General features: G+C 40.2%; 3 protein-coding genes across 10 annotated transcripts in view; all 3 read right to left on the bottom strand.

The window, feature by feature from the left end:
* Window positions 1-1,291: 1,291 nt before the first annotated feature.
* On the bottom strand, window positions 1,292-4,378 carry LOC127876403 (troponin C, skeletal muscle-like). The gene is made up of 5 exons (XM_052421612.1): window positions 4,251-4,378; window positions 3,419-3,556; window positions 2,166-2,320; window positions 1,660-1,762; window positions 1,292-1,393 (listed from the first exon to the last, which is right to left on the bottom strand). The coding sequence occupies exons 1-5, from the start codon at window positions 4,285-4,287 to the stop codon at window positions 1,368-1,370; spliced, it is 459 nt and encodes a 152-aa protein (XP_052277572.1). The 5' UTR covers window positions 4,288-4,378; the 3' UTR covers window positions 1,292-1,367.
* A 2,670-nt stretch (window positions 4,379-7,048) lies between these two features.
* LOC127876229 (sialidase-like) lies at window positions 7,049-9,437 on the bottom strand. Of its 8 annotated transcripts, XM_052421290.1 has the most exons (7): window positions 9,145-9,437; window positions 9,073-9,108; window positions 8,857-8,964; window positions 8,677-8,820; window positions 8,425-8,568; window positions 8,209-8,352; window positions 7,049-8,172 (listed from the first exon to the last, which is right to left on the bottom strand). In XM_052421290.1, the coding sequence occupies exons 1-7, from the start codon at window positions 9,404-9,406 to the stop codon at window positions 8,078-8,080; spliced, it is 933 nt and encodes a 310-aa protein (XP_052277250.1). In that variant the 5' UTR covers window positions 9,407-9,437; the 3' UTR covers window positions 7,049-8,077. The 8 variants fall into 8 exon arrangements, with proteins under 8 accessions (XP_052277250.1, XP_052277249.1, XP_052277248.1 ...); XM_052421289.1 differs by lacking the exon at window positions 9,073-9,108 and having other exon boundaries at window positions 8,929-9,072; XM_052421288.1 differs by having other exon boundaries at window positions 8,677-8,856; window positions 8,929-8,964; window positions 9,073-9,437.
* Window positions 9,438-9,636: 199 nt separating this feature from the next.
* LOC127878752 (uncharacterized) overlaps window positions 9,637-14,181 on the bottom strand; it is a 60,001-nt gene continuing 55,456 nt past the window's right edge. The window contains exon 29 of the mRNA XM_052425279.1: window positions 9,637-13,557. Coding sequence (XP_052281239.1) covers window positions 10,758-13,557 — 2,800 coding nt within the window. The 3' untranslated portion in view covers window positions 9,637-10,757. The remainder of the gene's footprint in view (window positions 13,558-14,181) is intronic.

Genomic DNA, 14,181 nt, shown 5'->3' on the forward strand with positions numbered 1-14,181 from the left:
CAAAGACGCAGTGATGAGGCCACTGTTTGGGGGTATTTCTCTCAAATCAGCGAATGAAATATTCGGAATTATTCCTTCGGGTCTACTGCCGGGAAATTTCCTCACCATGTTATAGGCTGTTGATTAAGTTCATTTAAGGTGAAAAGCTGGGTTAGACAGATACGCCGACAATTAACAATACTAGTATATAAGTTTATTCCTCTGTTAATATTTATGTCATCTCAAAAACTATAAATGCGATCGAACATAAGCAAAAGATAAAAAATATGTAATAACACACATAATGGATTAATGTAATATGCGTGTCGATGATTAAGCAACATTAATTGTGTGCAGCAAGGTGGCCACTCAATTCATTTTCGTAAGGAAGAATTGAAATCTCGTATAGAAGACGATCTCTGCGCACACTTAATCACATTTCCCAGCGTTTATAAAACCCAGAAAAGGTAACACCAAAGTGACGTCTATGCTAATAGAATACGCGGTATTTTACATTTAATTTATTTTGATGGACGTGTTTTATCCCTTATAGCACTGGTTAAAGAGTTATTTTCGGGCCAATAATAGTAACAACAAAATACAACGATTTGCGCTTACGATTTCTTTTCTTGCATCCATTTATCTCATATAAATTCAAACCACAGTTTTACTTGGAAACGGTTGTATCAAATGCTTACCATTCTTAATAAAAAAAATCGATTTACGAAATCGTATAACTGGCGATAGTGATTAATTTTGTTCCTATTATGCTTGAACAAATATTTGTTGGATTTTCTGGCTGCTTATTTATCAAACTCTTTTCTCATACTTTTCTGAAAAACAAACAAACACATGTGTTTACCCGAAGATCCGTTGAGTATTTATAACTAAAAAAAGTGTGTTTCATCACACATATTGCGTCACACGAGATACGCCTTACGTTGCGTATTAATTTGAATGGAAATAAATTACGCTAGCTTTTGAAATAATATGAGAGCATAAACGAGATCAGATGGGATTTATTATAAACGACAACATGCGGGGCCGACGGTCTACTATAATCGGCCGTAGCCATATGACGAATACAGGTTCCTTGGGCGTTTATATTGGCTCGAACCGATTATAGACGATCGGCACAGCTTTGCGGATCTTATTGGATAATAATTGTATATTTTTTGCACTGCGTTGTATCTGCCTTTGGTACCAGATCTGCGACCTGCACTATACACACTAAAATTATGAAATATAGCATGTATTTATTTGATTAATACTATTGAGTCGGTTATGATCCAGAAATGTATATCATGATGCAAATAATTAAAGTTTAATTTCAAAATTAAACAGATAGACAGATATATACAAGAATGTTCATGTTGTCTGTTTGGCAGTCATCCCATGAACAGCTTGGCAAGCTCTGAAACAACGAAGAAATGTCTGTCTTATCGTTTGATAACATATAACAGCAGTGTTTCCAAATAAAACATGTAGCAAATAAGAGAATATCTCACATGGATCGTAAATATGTATTAATTTAAGAAAATGTGCATGTCGATTATTTTGCAGAAATAACGTATATTGAGTTCCATGTATTTTGAAGTACATTGTAGTATATATTTAAAGTTCAAAGTTTAGTCTTAACTTATGCTTCTCATAAGATCCTTTATCGACATGGCCCCGTACCTGCGACATTAAGCTTCCCCTCTGTCTCAAGAGAGCCCAGACTTTCCAGTAGGGCGTCCGCGTCTTGCTCTGTTAAGGGTTCGTTACCCAGCCGGGTCATCACCTGCAATAAGCGCATTCGCAACGCTAGAGACTCACATTTGTTGCATTGATGGTTGGGTTTGACAGAACGAACATGCGAACATTTATAGAGCAAAGGGTACGAAATGTGTGTTGAAAAAATTTGCTTGACTTTTAAAGAAGTACCACACTGAATTTTCTTGTAAATTAAACAGCTTACAGCTACCGAAGTGATAAAAAAATAATTTTATGCTGCTAAAGTTGCTTTTAATTATGCTTCTGATGATGATAACAATGATGGACTGGTGATCAAGTCATAAACCTAAACAACAACCCAAATTTATAATAAATTATTAACCGCAAGAACTATTCCTCTTGACTCTTATTGGACCCTTCGGACCATTTACATAAGAAATAATCACTGCCATCAAACTAAAACAGTGCACCTTTCTGAACTCCTCCTTGCTGATGGTGAAGTCTCCGTCGTCATCAAACTTCTCGAAGGCCTCCATGAGCTCCTGGTCGATCTGACTGGGCGTCTTCAGCGGCACACGCCGCTCCACAAACCGGAAGAACTCCTCCTGACTCATCTCCCCGGGCACTGAAGGCACACGTAACTGTCTACCAATTGGCAATATCTCCGGGAACGTGAAGGCGCACTTAACAGTGAAGCATGTTGCCCTCTACCCGCAATTCAAGAATTTCAAAAGTTAACATTTTATATTCTTGTGTATTATTCATGGTCATCGATTTTCATTTTTCACACACAAATAATAATTAATGTCATCATATAAGTTGAGGGTAGAATGTGAAACTGGAGTAAGAAATAAAAACAATTATTTATCATAATTTACAATTAAACCTCGTACACTCGAAAATTATATATGTCGGCATTGTACCAGAAAGGTTTCCATTCCAACCTAACACCTACTACGCTGCACAACGTGCAGTCTCCAATGCGTTGACCTCAAGTCTATGTACGGCGTATCTTCTGATTTCTCCACCACACTATACCCTGGATATCATGCCGTTCCCATGACGCTGACAGCATTGATCTTGTGCGACGTCCTTTTTGCCCCAAACGTCTCCTCTACTGCCGAACATCGCGCCTTCTCTAAGACGCTGATCCATATATGTTCGCCGTACCTTCTGATCTCTAATATGCCGCTTGACATCGCGCCGTCTCTATGACGCTGGTCCCTAGTCTGTTCGCCGTACTTTCTGGTCCCTTTACTCTACTCTACCACTCAACATTGCACCATCTTCGCTACGCCGCCCCCTATGTACATAGTACCTTATAAACCTTTATCTCAACTATACCACTGGGCCGTGTCCACAAAGCCGGCCCCAATCTTTGTACGAAATACCCTCGTATCCCTCCACTCCACTGGACAGCTTGGCATCGCCAACTATTCACAACGCTGAGGCCTAGTCTTTGTACGAAATACCATATGACCCTTCCACTTAATCACTGGACATCGCGCAATCTTCACGATGCTGACCCCAAGTCCTTGTTCGACCTTATGACCATTCCACTTTACCGCTGGGCATCGCCCAGTCTCCGACCCGGGATCGACTTACCTTCAGAGCGTTAAACCATACTGCTGGTCCTTGTGCGACTTACCGGCTTACCCTTCCATCTCACGTACCATCTAACCCCTCCATCTCACGTACCATCTGACCCCTCCATCTCACGTACCATCTGAACCCTCCAGGTAGGCGGCCACTTCCTCCGAGGTCGGGTTTTGGCCACAAAGCTGCAGCACGGACCTCAGCTCTCCCCTACTAATGGTACCCGTCTGGTTCACGTCAACATCCTCGAACGCTTGCTTCAGCGCTGTGGGAGCCGCCGTGGAACGAGTATACATTGAAATATGCAGCGGCCTGGGAAAACGGGGCTTAATGCAAATGCGTCCGTATAGGCTAATCAGGGACTTTCCACTAAAACTGGATTTTCAATAAGGAGAGACTTCATTTAAAAGGACATACTTATATGGGAAGACGCATATCCATTTATCTCATTGTCCCAAAGCGCGACTCAAAACCAAACAACAAGGGTCCTGTCTTAGTGTATATTTTGCGAAATAATTGTGTTTTTGCATTTTAAAGACAACAGACACTTTAATCAGTATGTTCCTGCCGAAAAAGTGAACATGAAAGACATAAAGAAAACGATATAAGTAATCTTTAAGATTGATTCTGAGATTGTATGCTTCCTTCAAAATTATATGTTATGTAAAATTTACATACTTGATGCAGTACCGGAACTCGTCAAATGCAGTGCCATGAAAGAGTATAGTCCGTAGTGTTTAGTGTTTGTTGTACATGGACGCGTACCAGTTAACATTAAAACGTTACTCGAAATCCGCGTTTATCACACTAACGCAAATAATACTCGTGCAATTAAACTACCAAATCTCGCTTGCATGCAAAAAGAAATAAACTTGTACTTATTTGAACTATATACTAGTAGTAAAATAATTGAGAAACATTTTGTTTTAGAAACAAACTCAACCCAGTGCGACTCTCACCTTCCCGTAGTTCTTTTGAAAGTCCAGTTCTGGCCATTTCGTACGCGTTAATATAATAACAGCTAACAAAAGTTATATTAGGATATTGTCATATGTTCTTGTATTACTATCAGTGCGGCTGTGCTTATTGTTAAACAAAAGTCGTGTCATTTAATACCAGCTCTACCCATGAAGTTCAGTTGTAAGCTTATCGCGTTACCCAGAGTCACAACCATGCTATTTAAAATGAACCTTGCTCTGCGAAAACGGGGCTTAATGACATAAACTATTTTTCGCTGAGAAGGGACTTCCTTTAAGCGAAAAATACAATAGCAAGGTAAGTGTCGTTCCTGATTAGCCTGTGCTGACAGGTTAATCTGTGACAACATTTTACGCCAATAATTTAACCCATATATGCCTAGTGGACTCTCCCATCCTTCTAAACTGGATCAATTTATTTCCAAAATTAGGGATGTCTAGTATATTTCTTTCTATATTTAGAATATTTCTTACAGAAATTCCTTTCAGCAAACAGCGCAGACCCTGATGAGACGCCGCATCATGCGGCATCACATCTGGGTCTACGCTTATTGCCAATGCCTGTTTTCTAGACGCTAGGCATAAATGGGTTAAGCTCCGTTTACCCAAAGCGCGGCTACAATATATTCACTCATCATCAGGAAACTTTCTACTTCAGTCGTCTAATAATTCTTTAACCGTCTTAAGTGCAACATGGGTACCAAAAAACGGACAAAACACCGTTGTAAAATAAAGATATATAAGATGTATGAAAATTACAGAGGCATAAATCTATTGGAAAAACAGAGTAATTAGACGTTAGCCTTTACCTGTGGAAACGTTGACAATAACTAAGTTTTCTAAATAAACTTTTTTAGTCGATCTATCCGAGGTTTTCGCGTAAACAGTATTTGATATTATTCACAATTGTATGATAATATGGACTATTGAACTTCATAAATATAACTATCAAAGATTGCTTTTGTTTCGTAATGACTTTAATATGTCGATAAAAGCAGAACGTGGGGTCGTCCTGTTAGCTTAATGGTTGTTATACATTATTATCCCATCGTCGATTTTGGTTTAATGCTCCCTCCCGCCGCTACGCCGCAAATGACTAAGGCTGTTGATCATTATACCGGACTGGTGTACTCCGCCCCCACCCCCACCCCTTCATGGCACAAGACCACACACAACTTGATTATTTATGTCCGTAACAGCTAGTTGGATGCAATTTGCAGCTATTTTTTTCAACAAAATGCAGCTATTTTTCAACAAAATGCGTACCAATTATCGAGCGTCTTATAAGTTATATATGTTGGAAAGCAACACTTTCATCTCTCATACGTGACAGTTACAAAACACCAAATATTATGTTTGAGGTTATTTATGCACTGGGTGGAAGTAACAAACAAAACATATGCTGTGGTTAAATGGTCATTGACAGACCGTTTTTTTAATATAACAAAAGTTCAAAACATATATCAATATATACACCAATATATATAACTTAAGACATAAGGAGATTAAACAATTATGCTATTGGGTAAATGGATTTTTTAATGTCTATCTGATTGCCGTTCCTTTCACCCAACGCTTAAAAAACACTGATACGTTATTTCGTATAGTTTGCATATAAGCTCAATAAGTGTCTAATAAAGCAAACTTCGGGTTCGAGACAATCGCCACTTACCCTGAAAGCACATGTTTATTTATTTTGACTTTATTGGATGACAATCAATCGAATAATCCATTCATTTCACAAGAGTAATCTGTATATATGTATGTCGTTTTGCAATTGTCTTTTTGCAAAATAGTTTTTGCTTATTGCGTAATAAATGGCGATCGATTCAATGCAATGGATTGCAATTATGGAGCATTACCGAAATACTTTTTTTAATTCGTATGTGACAATGCATACGGAGTAAAACAGTGTTTTTTGCGCTTATCTTTTGCGAATTGAAAGTGACTATCAATGCGTATATTGTGCACGCCTTCCTGCAAAGGGTGGCAACGTCACTTGACAACAAATGCCCATTGTATGTGTTGATCCCTCTCCTACGGGACGAAGCGGTGTACATCCCAGTGCAGATCATGCTTGTACGGGTGGTAACCGCACGGGCCCGACGTCATACATATGTGAACCTGGATGAGCAGCTCGGCGAGTTGTGGGATCGGTATGTTGAGAGAGAGATGACTTCAAAGTATCCTCGGCAAGATCGGGGAGGCATGTGTGTTGACTTATTAAAACCAGACCTCAACACCGCCCGCCAAATTCGCCTCTTAGACACACAAATCAGGGCGAATGAGCCTGATCAAACCGGGGCCGAAAAAGCCGCCAGCCAATTTGCGTAGGCACAAACTCGCTCGAAAGACTCGCATACTTTATAACACGGACTCTAGTATATATATAATATACGCTCCGTGTTTGTAAGTACATAATATAAACTTTCCATGTACTCTTCCTTTGGATACATAGCTGTACAATTGAAAATTGTATTGTCCTTCATGAAAATTTGCTGAAGTTTGGAGCCAATTTTAGCTAAGAATTTTTATGGTATATCCAACCCCCGCGCATAGTTTTGACTGGAACCAGCATATCTGGATCAACTTGTATGAATGGATTGTATGTGAGAGCAAGGAACGACAACTCTGCGTGGAGATTGTGGTATATCATAGATATTACATCTTACCACACAACACGACAAGCGGCATCCGGGGTGAGGGGTATTTGTCGCTCCTGTGACAATCGTTAGTGTAGGCTAGCAATTCTGATCCAGTTAAAACCCGATAAGACGTAGCTTGCTTTCATTTTATTATCTATTATAAAAAGCCTCATCTATAAAATATCACAGATAATGACAAAATAAAATAATTAAGATACATGGTTCATAAATTATACAGGAACTAACTTTAGCAACTTGCAGTTGGAATAATGTTCAATGCTAAGCACCGTAAGTAAACCATCATGCAGAAATAAATTAATATCCTTTAGAGTCACTATTTATATAAGCACCCCAAATACTTTTTTGATTTTTTCCATCATACTAGCATGTAGTGTAGTTGACATTTTTATTAACATAACATCCGTTTTTTATTAATACAGAGAAATAAAACACAAATCATCAATACAACACTATTGCAACAAGACTAAGACTGGCAATGCTACAAGTATACATTACATTTAAATGATTATGGAATAACAAATGTCTTCTTTTAAGGCACTGATATTCTGTTGCATATAAATCCAGAATAATTGCTTTGTACAGGGTGAAAAACGTATCTCAACTCATTGACAACGTGCATAACATATATATGGCAATGATTGACAACACTGAATAAATAACGCAGGCCATTGTGGCCTCTACCAAGCATACTTTTACATGTAGGTCACATTTTCAAAAACACAGACAAAAATGTGTTGATAAGTTATGAACACTTTCAGCAAACCCAACTTGCTTTTATGCAAGACAGAATAACAAGCATTACAAAGATGCATGCAGCATGCACAGTAACTCAATGAGGTGAATTATTGTTTAAGTTAATGATGACAAATAAAACTGGCATACAAGTATGCATCGCTATTGACATTGTCTCAGTCCATTAAGTAAGTGAAGTTAACATGATTCAGGTAACAAATAACAAGAGTTGTCCCAAGAAGGCACTTGACTATTCTTTTGCTTTGAAATACATTTTCTGTCAATCACCTGATATAATGACTGTGAAGACAAATTTAAACACAAAGTTTAGTCAAATTGATTAGTAGATTTTTGTTTCTACTTTTAAGTTATAGTGACCTTGACCCCACTGGCCCAAAGTGCACAGGCCAGCTAGATGTGCACAAGCCCGCTAGGTGTGCATGTACACTTGTTTGACACAGGCAGGCTAGGTGTGCATGCACACTTCCTTGACACAGGCAGGCTTGGTGTGCATGCACACTTGTTTGACACAGGCAGGCTAGGTGTGCATGCACACTTCCTTGACACAGGCAGGCTTGGTGTGCATGCACACTTGTTTGACACAGGCAGGCTAGGTGTGCATGCACACTTCTTTGACACAGGCAGGCTAGGTGTGCATGCACACTTCCTTGACACAGGCAGGCTTGGTGTGCATGCACACTTGTTTGACACAGGCAGGCTTGGTGTGCATGTACACTTGTTTGACACAGGCAGGCTAGGTGTGCATGTACACTTGTTTGACACAGGCAGGCTTGGTGTGCATGTACACTTCTTTGACACAGGCAGGCTTGGTGTGCATGTACACTTGTTTGACACAGGCAGGCTTGGTGTGCATGTACACTTCCTTGACACAGGCAGGCTTGGTGTGCATGTACACTTGTTTGACACAGGCAGGCTTGGTGTGCATGTACACTTCTTTGACACAGGCAGCCTTGGTGTGCATGTACACTTGTTTGACACAGGCAGGCTAGGTGTGCATGTACACTTGTTTGACACAGGCAGGCTAGGTGTGCATGTACACTTCTTTGACACAGGCAGCCTTGGTGTGCATGTACACTTGTTTGACACAGGCAGGCTAGGTGTGCATGTACACTTCCTTGACACAGGCAGGCTTGGTGTGCATGCACACTTGTTTGACACAGGCAGGCTAGGTGTGCATGTACACTTGTTTGACACAGGCAGGCTTGGTGTGCATGCACACTTGTTTGACACAGGCAGGCTAGGTGTGCATGTACACTTCTTTGACACAGGCAGGCTTGGTGTGCATGTACACTTGTTTGACACAGGCAGGCTTGGTGTGCATGTACACTTGTTTGACACAGGCAGGCTAGGTGTGCATGTACACTTGTTTGACACAGGTAGGCTAGGTGTGCATGCACACTTCCTTGACACAGGCAGGCTTGGTGTGCATGCACACTTCTTTGACACAGGCAGGCTAGGTGTGCATGTACACTTGTTTGACACAGGCAGGCTAGGTGTGCATGCACACTTCCTTGACACAGGCAGGCTTGGTGTGCATGTACACTTGTTTGACACAGGCAGGCTTGGTGTGCATGTACACTTCTTTGACACAGGCAGGCTTGGTGTGCATGTACACTTGTTTGACACAGGTAGGCTAGGTGTGCATGTACACTTCCTTGACACACAATAACAGTATAGAGCCCCAATCGAAACTAAAGTATATACATACAATGGAGGCATAATACTGTTCAAAAGTCTCCCTCAACGAATATTCATAATATTCATACAGAACCGCAACAAATTTGTAAACTTGTATTTGAATATCTGTAGAAGATTTAGAGATATGCGTCAGTTGAATGCAAACATTGACATGAATATTCTTCGTACATGTATGACGTTTCTAGGGAATGTAGTAGAAACAGCAGCATAGGATGTTGCACCGTTACCATAACCTGACCAAGACATTTGAATGAGTAGTATAGGTCAGACTTTTTTGTGAATAGTTAGCTAAAAAAATTAAACAAAACATGGTGACAATATATAGTACAGTAATTCCTCCTATTTATAGTTGGAATATTACACAGTAAAAGGCAATCACATGTCAATATAAATCTGCAAAAATTACATTCCACCCAATTCAAGGGGTGTAGAGATTTAGCCAGTCAAAAAAAAGGGTGAGACTAAAAAAGAGCCGGGCAACACTTAATAACCGTTATATGGCAAACTGTGTACATTGTTATTAACTTATTGTGCTATTTCCATATTAGTGAACAGAACAGTTTATTTAGTAAATAAAGGCCTCCGGCCCATAAGTATAAGTACTTCAATTAAAGCATCCATTCAACATATATTCCATGAGGTATGTTCCTTATTATAAATAATAAGATGCTTATACCAAGTAATAGTGTGAGTGTTACTCATCAATAGCCTATACAAACACATTGGGTATGTCTGTATTTTCCAGAACATGGACAAATATGGACAAATGAAAGAGAGACAAAAAATGATGGGACATGTGTATAATTTAAAAGGGAGGGGCATACAAAAGGAGGGCCACGCTAAACATTCTGATTTAGCTAAATCTATAGGGCCCCTTATTACAACTAGCAATATATAAAAATAGAAACTTGATGAGAAAATAAATAAATGCAGAATTAAAATGGAGCAATAAATAAATGATACAACATTTAAAAACAAGTCCAAATACGAGAAACTAAAAATACAACTATATACATGTACATTGAATGGTTGATAGACAAATAAATGCAGGAAAACTAATGAAATCGTTGTTTCATATTAAAATATATACATTAACATGTTTTACTTCTTCACTAAGCTTCTGTTTGAATAAAAATGACAAACCAGCTGTTTGCCTTGCATATGAACACAGAACATTAATGGTCCAAATGGTTGTCATCTAGTAAATGTTAGTCTCAAACAATTCTGCACGAAAGACATTCAACGGCTATGAAAACACAGTGTTATTTGATTTTCAGTGGTACCTACATAAAAACTTAAAAACAAACGGCAAGCAAATGTTAATGCCTGTAAGCATGTTATTTGAAAAATTGGAAAAGTTTCACACATTAGACTAATATCTTCTGTTAGCTTTTATGGGACTCATAGACATCTCAAGATCGTCAGAGTTATCAAACAGTCTTTTCTTCGGTTCTGGCAGACCCAAGGTGTCGTTCTTTGAGGAAAACTCTCCGGAAATATTTGACACATAGCTATAATGGCCGGACTCGGCTATTGGGTCAAGCGGTTTGGACGGGTATGTGCTAGTCGGGAGACTAGCGGAGTAGGACGATGTGGAAAGAGATGGAGCCATGCCGTGGGTTGAGGCGTATGATGATCCGGGAACATAAGATGATGATGATGAGGAGGAGGATGGGAGGTAGGACGATGCCCCTGCAAATGATGACATTCCTGCAGTGGAGAACGCATTGGCTGAAATGGAGGAGACGGATGGAGCAAAAGTACTAGCCAGAGCTTTAGAAGAAAAGTTCGAAAGATCACTACCATCTTTATAATTGTTTTCAGTATACGGAGGTTTAGATCTGAAGTTTGTGTAAGAATCAGTTTTATCAGAAGTGAAATCACTAGCTCTACTTCCAACACTCGCATACTTGGTGTCCAAGTTAGCATTATAGCTACTACTCATTGTCGTTGATACTACGCTACCAGTAGACAGTGCACTTGTGTAAGTGGGCAAGCTGTGATAACTACCACCTGTGTAAGCATTAGTGGACAGGTTAGTAAGGCCAGAGTAAGAGGCAGAAGATGAATATGCATCCGACCGACCACCTATGGGCTGCTTAAGAGATGAACTGGACGGCAACGAGGAATATCCAGAGGGTCTAAACTCAGACATTTGTGTGCTAGGTTTGGTGCTGCTGAAGTCTGTGAGAGAGCTCAGTAAAGTTGTGGAACGACCAGAGCTAGTGTACGTCTCAGGATTGTGCCTAGAAAGTGACATGTACTCTGAGTGGGTGGGAATGGACGGGGTGATTCTACCAGAGCCAGTGGAGAGTCTATCATAATCCGTGCCCGTGCTGGAGAGAGTAGGAGTCTGCCTGCCTGATGGAGGCAACCTTCTGTTCACATCGGACACTGGCAGGGACCTGGCACCAACACCAGAACCTGCATCGCCTGAGGAATAGCGCGCTTGACCGTCACCCAGTGTGGTGCCTGAAAACTTATCCATGTTGGTTTCGTGCATGCTGAGGAGCTCGTGTTTGGCACTCATAGGCTGCAGAGCAGTAGAGGAGCCAGCACCAGTGCTAGAAGACTTCACATCTAAAGAGTCTGTCTCACCACGGTAGATCCGCTGACCAAGGAATCCAGAGGTAGCAGCAGGGCCGTCGACTGAGGTGTACTTGTTAAAATGCCCAGACGATTGCCTAGCTAGCAGCAAGTTATCCAGGGATGGTGTTCTTGTAAGCGTTGTCCGTCCCGTGGTTAACCCGCTGGAATATTTGCTCGTGCTTGTAGGTGGGTACATGCTAGATGTGGCCGACATTGCACTGCTGGGTCTATAGGGCTCCTTTTCACTTGTGTGATCAATAAGCAAGTTGTCGAGGGACCCCGAACGCACGTGCCTGCCTCTCGAATAGGAATCCAGAGATGAGGCAAATTTGTTAGTGTTCGCATCCGTTTTATAATCGGAGGACATGAAATTCCCGCTGGTTGTTCCAGAAGAGCTCGACTTGAAGCCAATACTGCCAGTTGATGCCCTAAAGGCAGTGTCCATATCAGGGTCAGTGGATCGAGGCCTGGTCAGGTCATCCGGAGAGTAAGCACGTGTGTGGACATTCTTTTCAGCACGATTTAGAATTTTCATGCAGTCTGTGAATTCTGGTGTTAGTGAAATGTTCAATTCGTCCAATTCGCTCTCGATATACTGAGTGTCATCTAGATCATGTCTGTCAAGTTCATCATACAAGCCCTTGGATCCTTTAGACTGATAATCCCTCTCTCTAATGTTAGTTTTCTGTTCACCACTTGACGGTTTTAAACTATAATCTTTTTCCCTTGCCCGCTTCAATTCAATGTCACTTGGCTCACTGAGGAAACTGTCATCAGCACTGTACTTTCGACTTCTTGGATTATTGTTCAAATCACCTTCAAATTCTTTAGACTTCTCTCTTCCCTTCATGTAAAGCAAATCATCGTCCTTCGAAGAGAGGGGTTTGTATTTGGAATTGTAGCTGTCGGACAGGGAATCTTCCAAAGTCTTTGACAAGTCAGTCGAGTAATCGGTAGATTTGTCACCTGAAGAGGTTTTGGTTGCTTCGTTTGACTTCTTCAAAACTCCTTTCACAGGGGAAACACGGCCGCTGGCAGCCAGACCACTTGCATTTGCAGACATTTTTAAAGGACTAGGCAGCTCAAGGTCAAATGATGTTGCGGAATTGGTGTTTTTCTCAAGGTCAAAAGTCACTTTCTTTTTCCCTCCGTTCGACCCATAAGATTTTGAAATGTGTGACTTAGTTGCATGCATGTCATCGCTATATACACCATTGCGTTCATAGCTATATTTAGATCTCTCACCTGCGGAAGGTTTACTGCCCTTGTCTTCTGAGAACAACTGTCGTCTGGACGGATTTTCTGCACCAATCCCATAGTCCTTTGTGGATGGAATTTTTGAATCTGAGTAATACTTTCTGTCAAGATCCCCATTTGTCATGTATTTATCAATATCCTCTTTTTCCGAGGCAGGACTGGGCCTTTTGGTGGCCCCTGGTTTCCCGCCCCGGTATCCGTCCAATTCCGATTCCAGTTCCTCGATATACTTGTCAGACCTTTCCAGGGCTTTGGTCAACCTGGTCACATCCTTTTCTGCACTCGCAAGCTTGGTCTCCAATGTTGAAACTGTTATACGACCGAATCTGAAATGCAACAAGTACACATAAAACAAATGTTTGCTTATGTCTAAAATTTCAGGTCTTAACCATAAAAGGGGCCTGTTAAGAAGAGTAAACACTTGTCTATAGAATAAGTAAACAACTTCCCTCATTTATTAAAACAAAGACATAACTATTGTTTGCATACTTCAGAACCTTAACACATAACATCACCTGTTTAATGGCATCAATAAAGTGGACGCGTGTATTAAATGTAGTATATACCACACAGTAAAGTATGAGTGAAATAATAAGTATCTCTGCAATGCATTTACAATATTTTCATAAATTATAAATAATTATAATCATGTTCTTTAACAGGTTCAATATGAGGCTATATAATCTGAGTCACACCTACACATGATTTCAAAAAGAGCATTGTGCCATAGATCACTGAATAAGCAAAAAATAAAAACCCACAATTTTTCTAAAGCAACAAACTATCAATGCTGACACTAATTGATATCATCCCAGTATGAAGCAAAACAAATAATGTCAATACAATAAGCAAAACTTATTTATGAATTTCTACAAAAATTTCTAACAAATTATCCTTAAGCAATAAGGTAAATCTATTGTCTATACCATGTATAAATGCCTATTTACCCA

Source organism: Dreissena polymorpha, chromosome 4, assembly GCF_020536995.1.
Source record: "Dreissena polymorpha isolate Duluth1 chromosome 4, UMN_Dpol_1.0, whole genome shotgun sequence".
Lineage (NCBI taxonomy): Eukaryota > Metazoa > Mollusca > Bivalvia > Myida > Dreissenidae > Dreissena > Dreissena polymorpha.

Excerpts from the sequence above, each read along its gene's own strand:
- LOC127876403 (XM_052421612.1), bottom strand. The coding sequence starts at position 4,287 with ATGGCCAGAACTGGACTTTCAAAAGAACTACGGGAAG. Across the intron at positions 2,321-3,418 it reads CTACCTGGAGGGTTCAGATG|TGCCCGGGGAGATGAGTCAG; the intron begins GTACGTGAGATG and ends GTGTGCCTTCAG. Across the intron at positions 1,394-1,659 it reads GGGGAAGCTTAATGTCGCAG|AGCTTGCCAAGCTGTTCATG; the intron begins GTACGGGGCCAT and ends TCGTTGTTTCAG.
- LOC127876229 (XM_052421283.1), bottom strand. The coding sequence starts at position 9,406 with ATGCCTCCATTGTATGTATATACTTTAGTTTCGATTGGGGCTCTATAC. Across the intron at positions 8,821-8,928 it reads AAAGAAGTGTACATGCACAC|CAAGCCTGCCTGTGTCAAGG; the intron begins CTAGCCTGCCTG and ends GTGCATGCACAC. Across the intron at positions 8,173-8,208 it reads AAGGAAGTGTGCATGCACAC|CAAGCCTGCCTGTGTCAAGG; the intron begins CTAGCCTGCCTG and ends GTGCATGCACAC.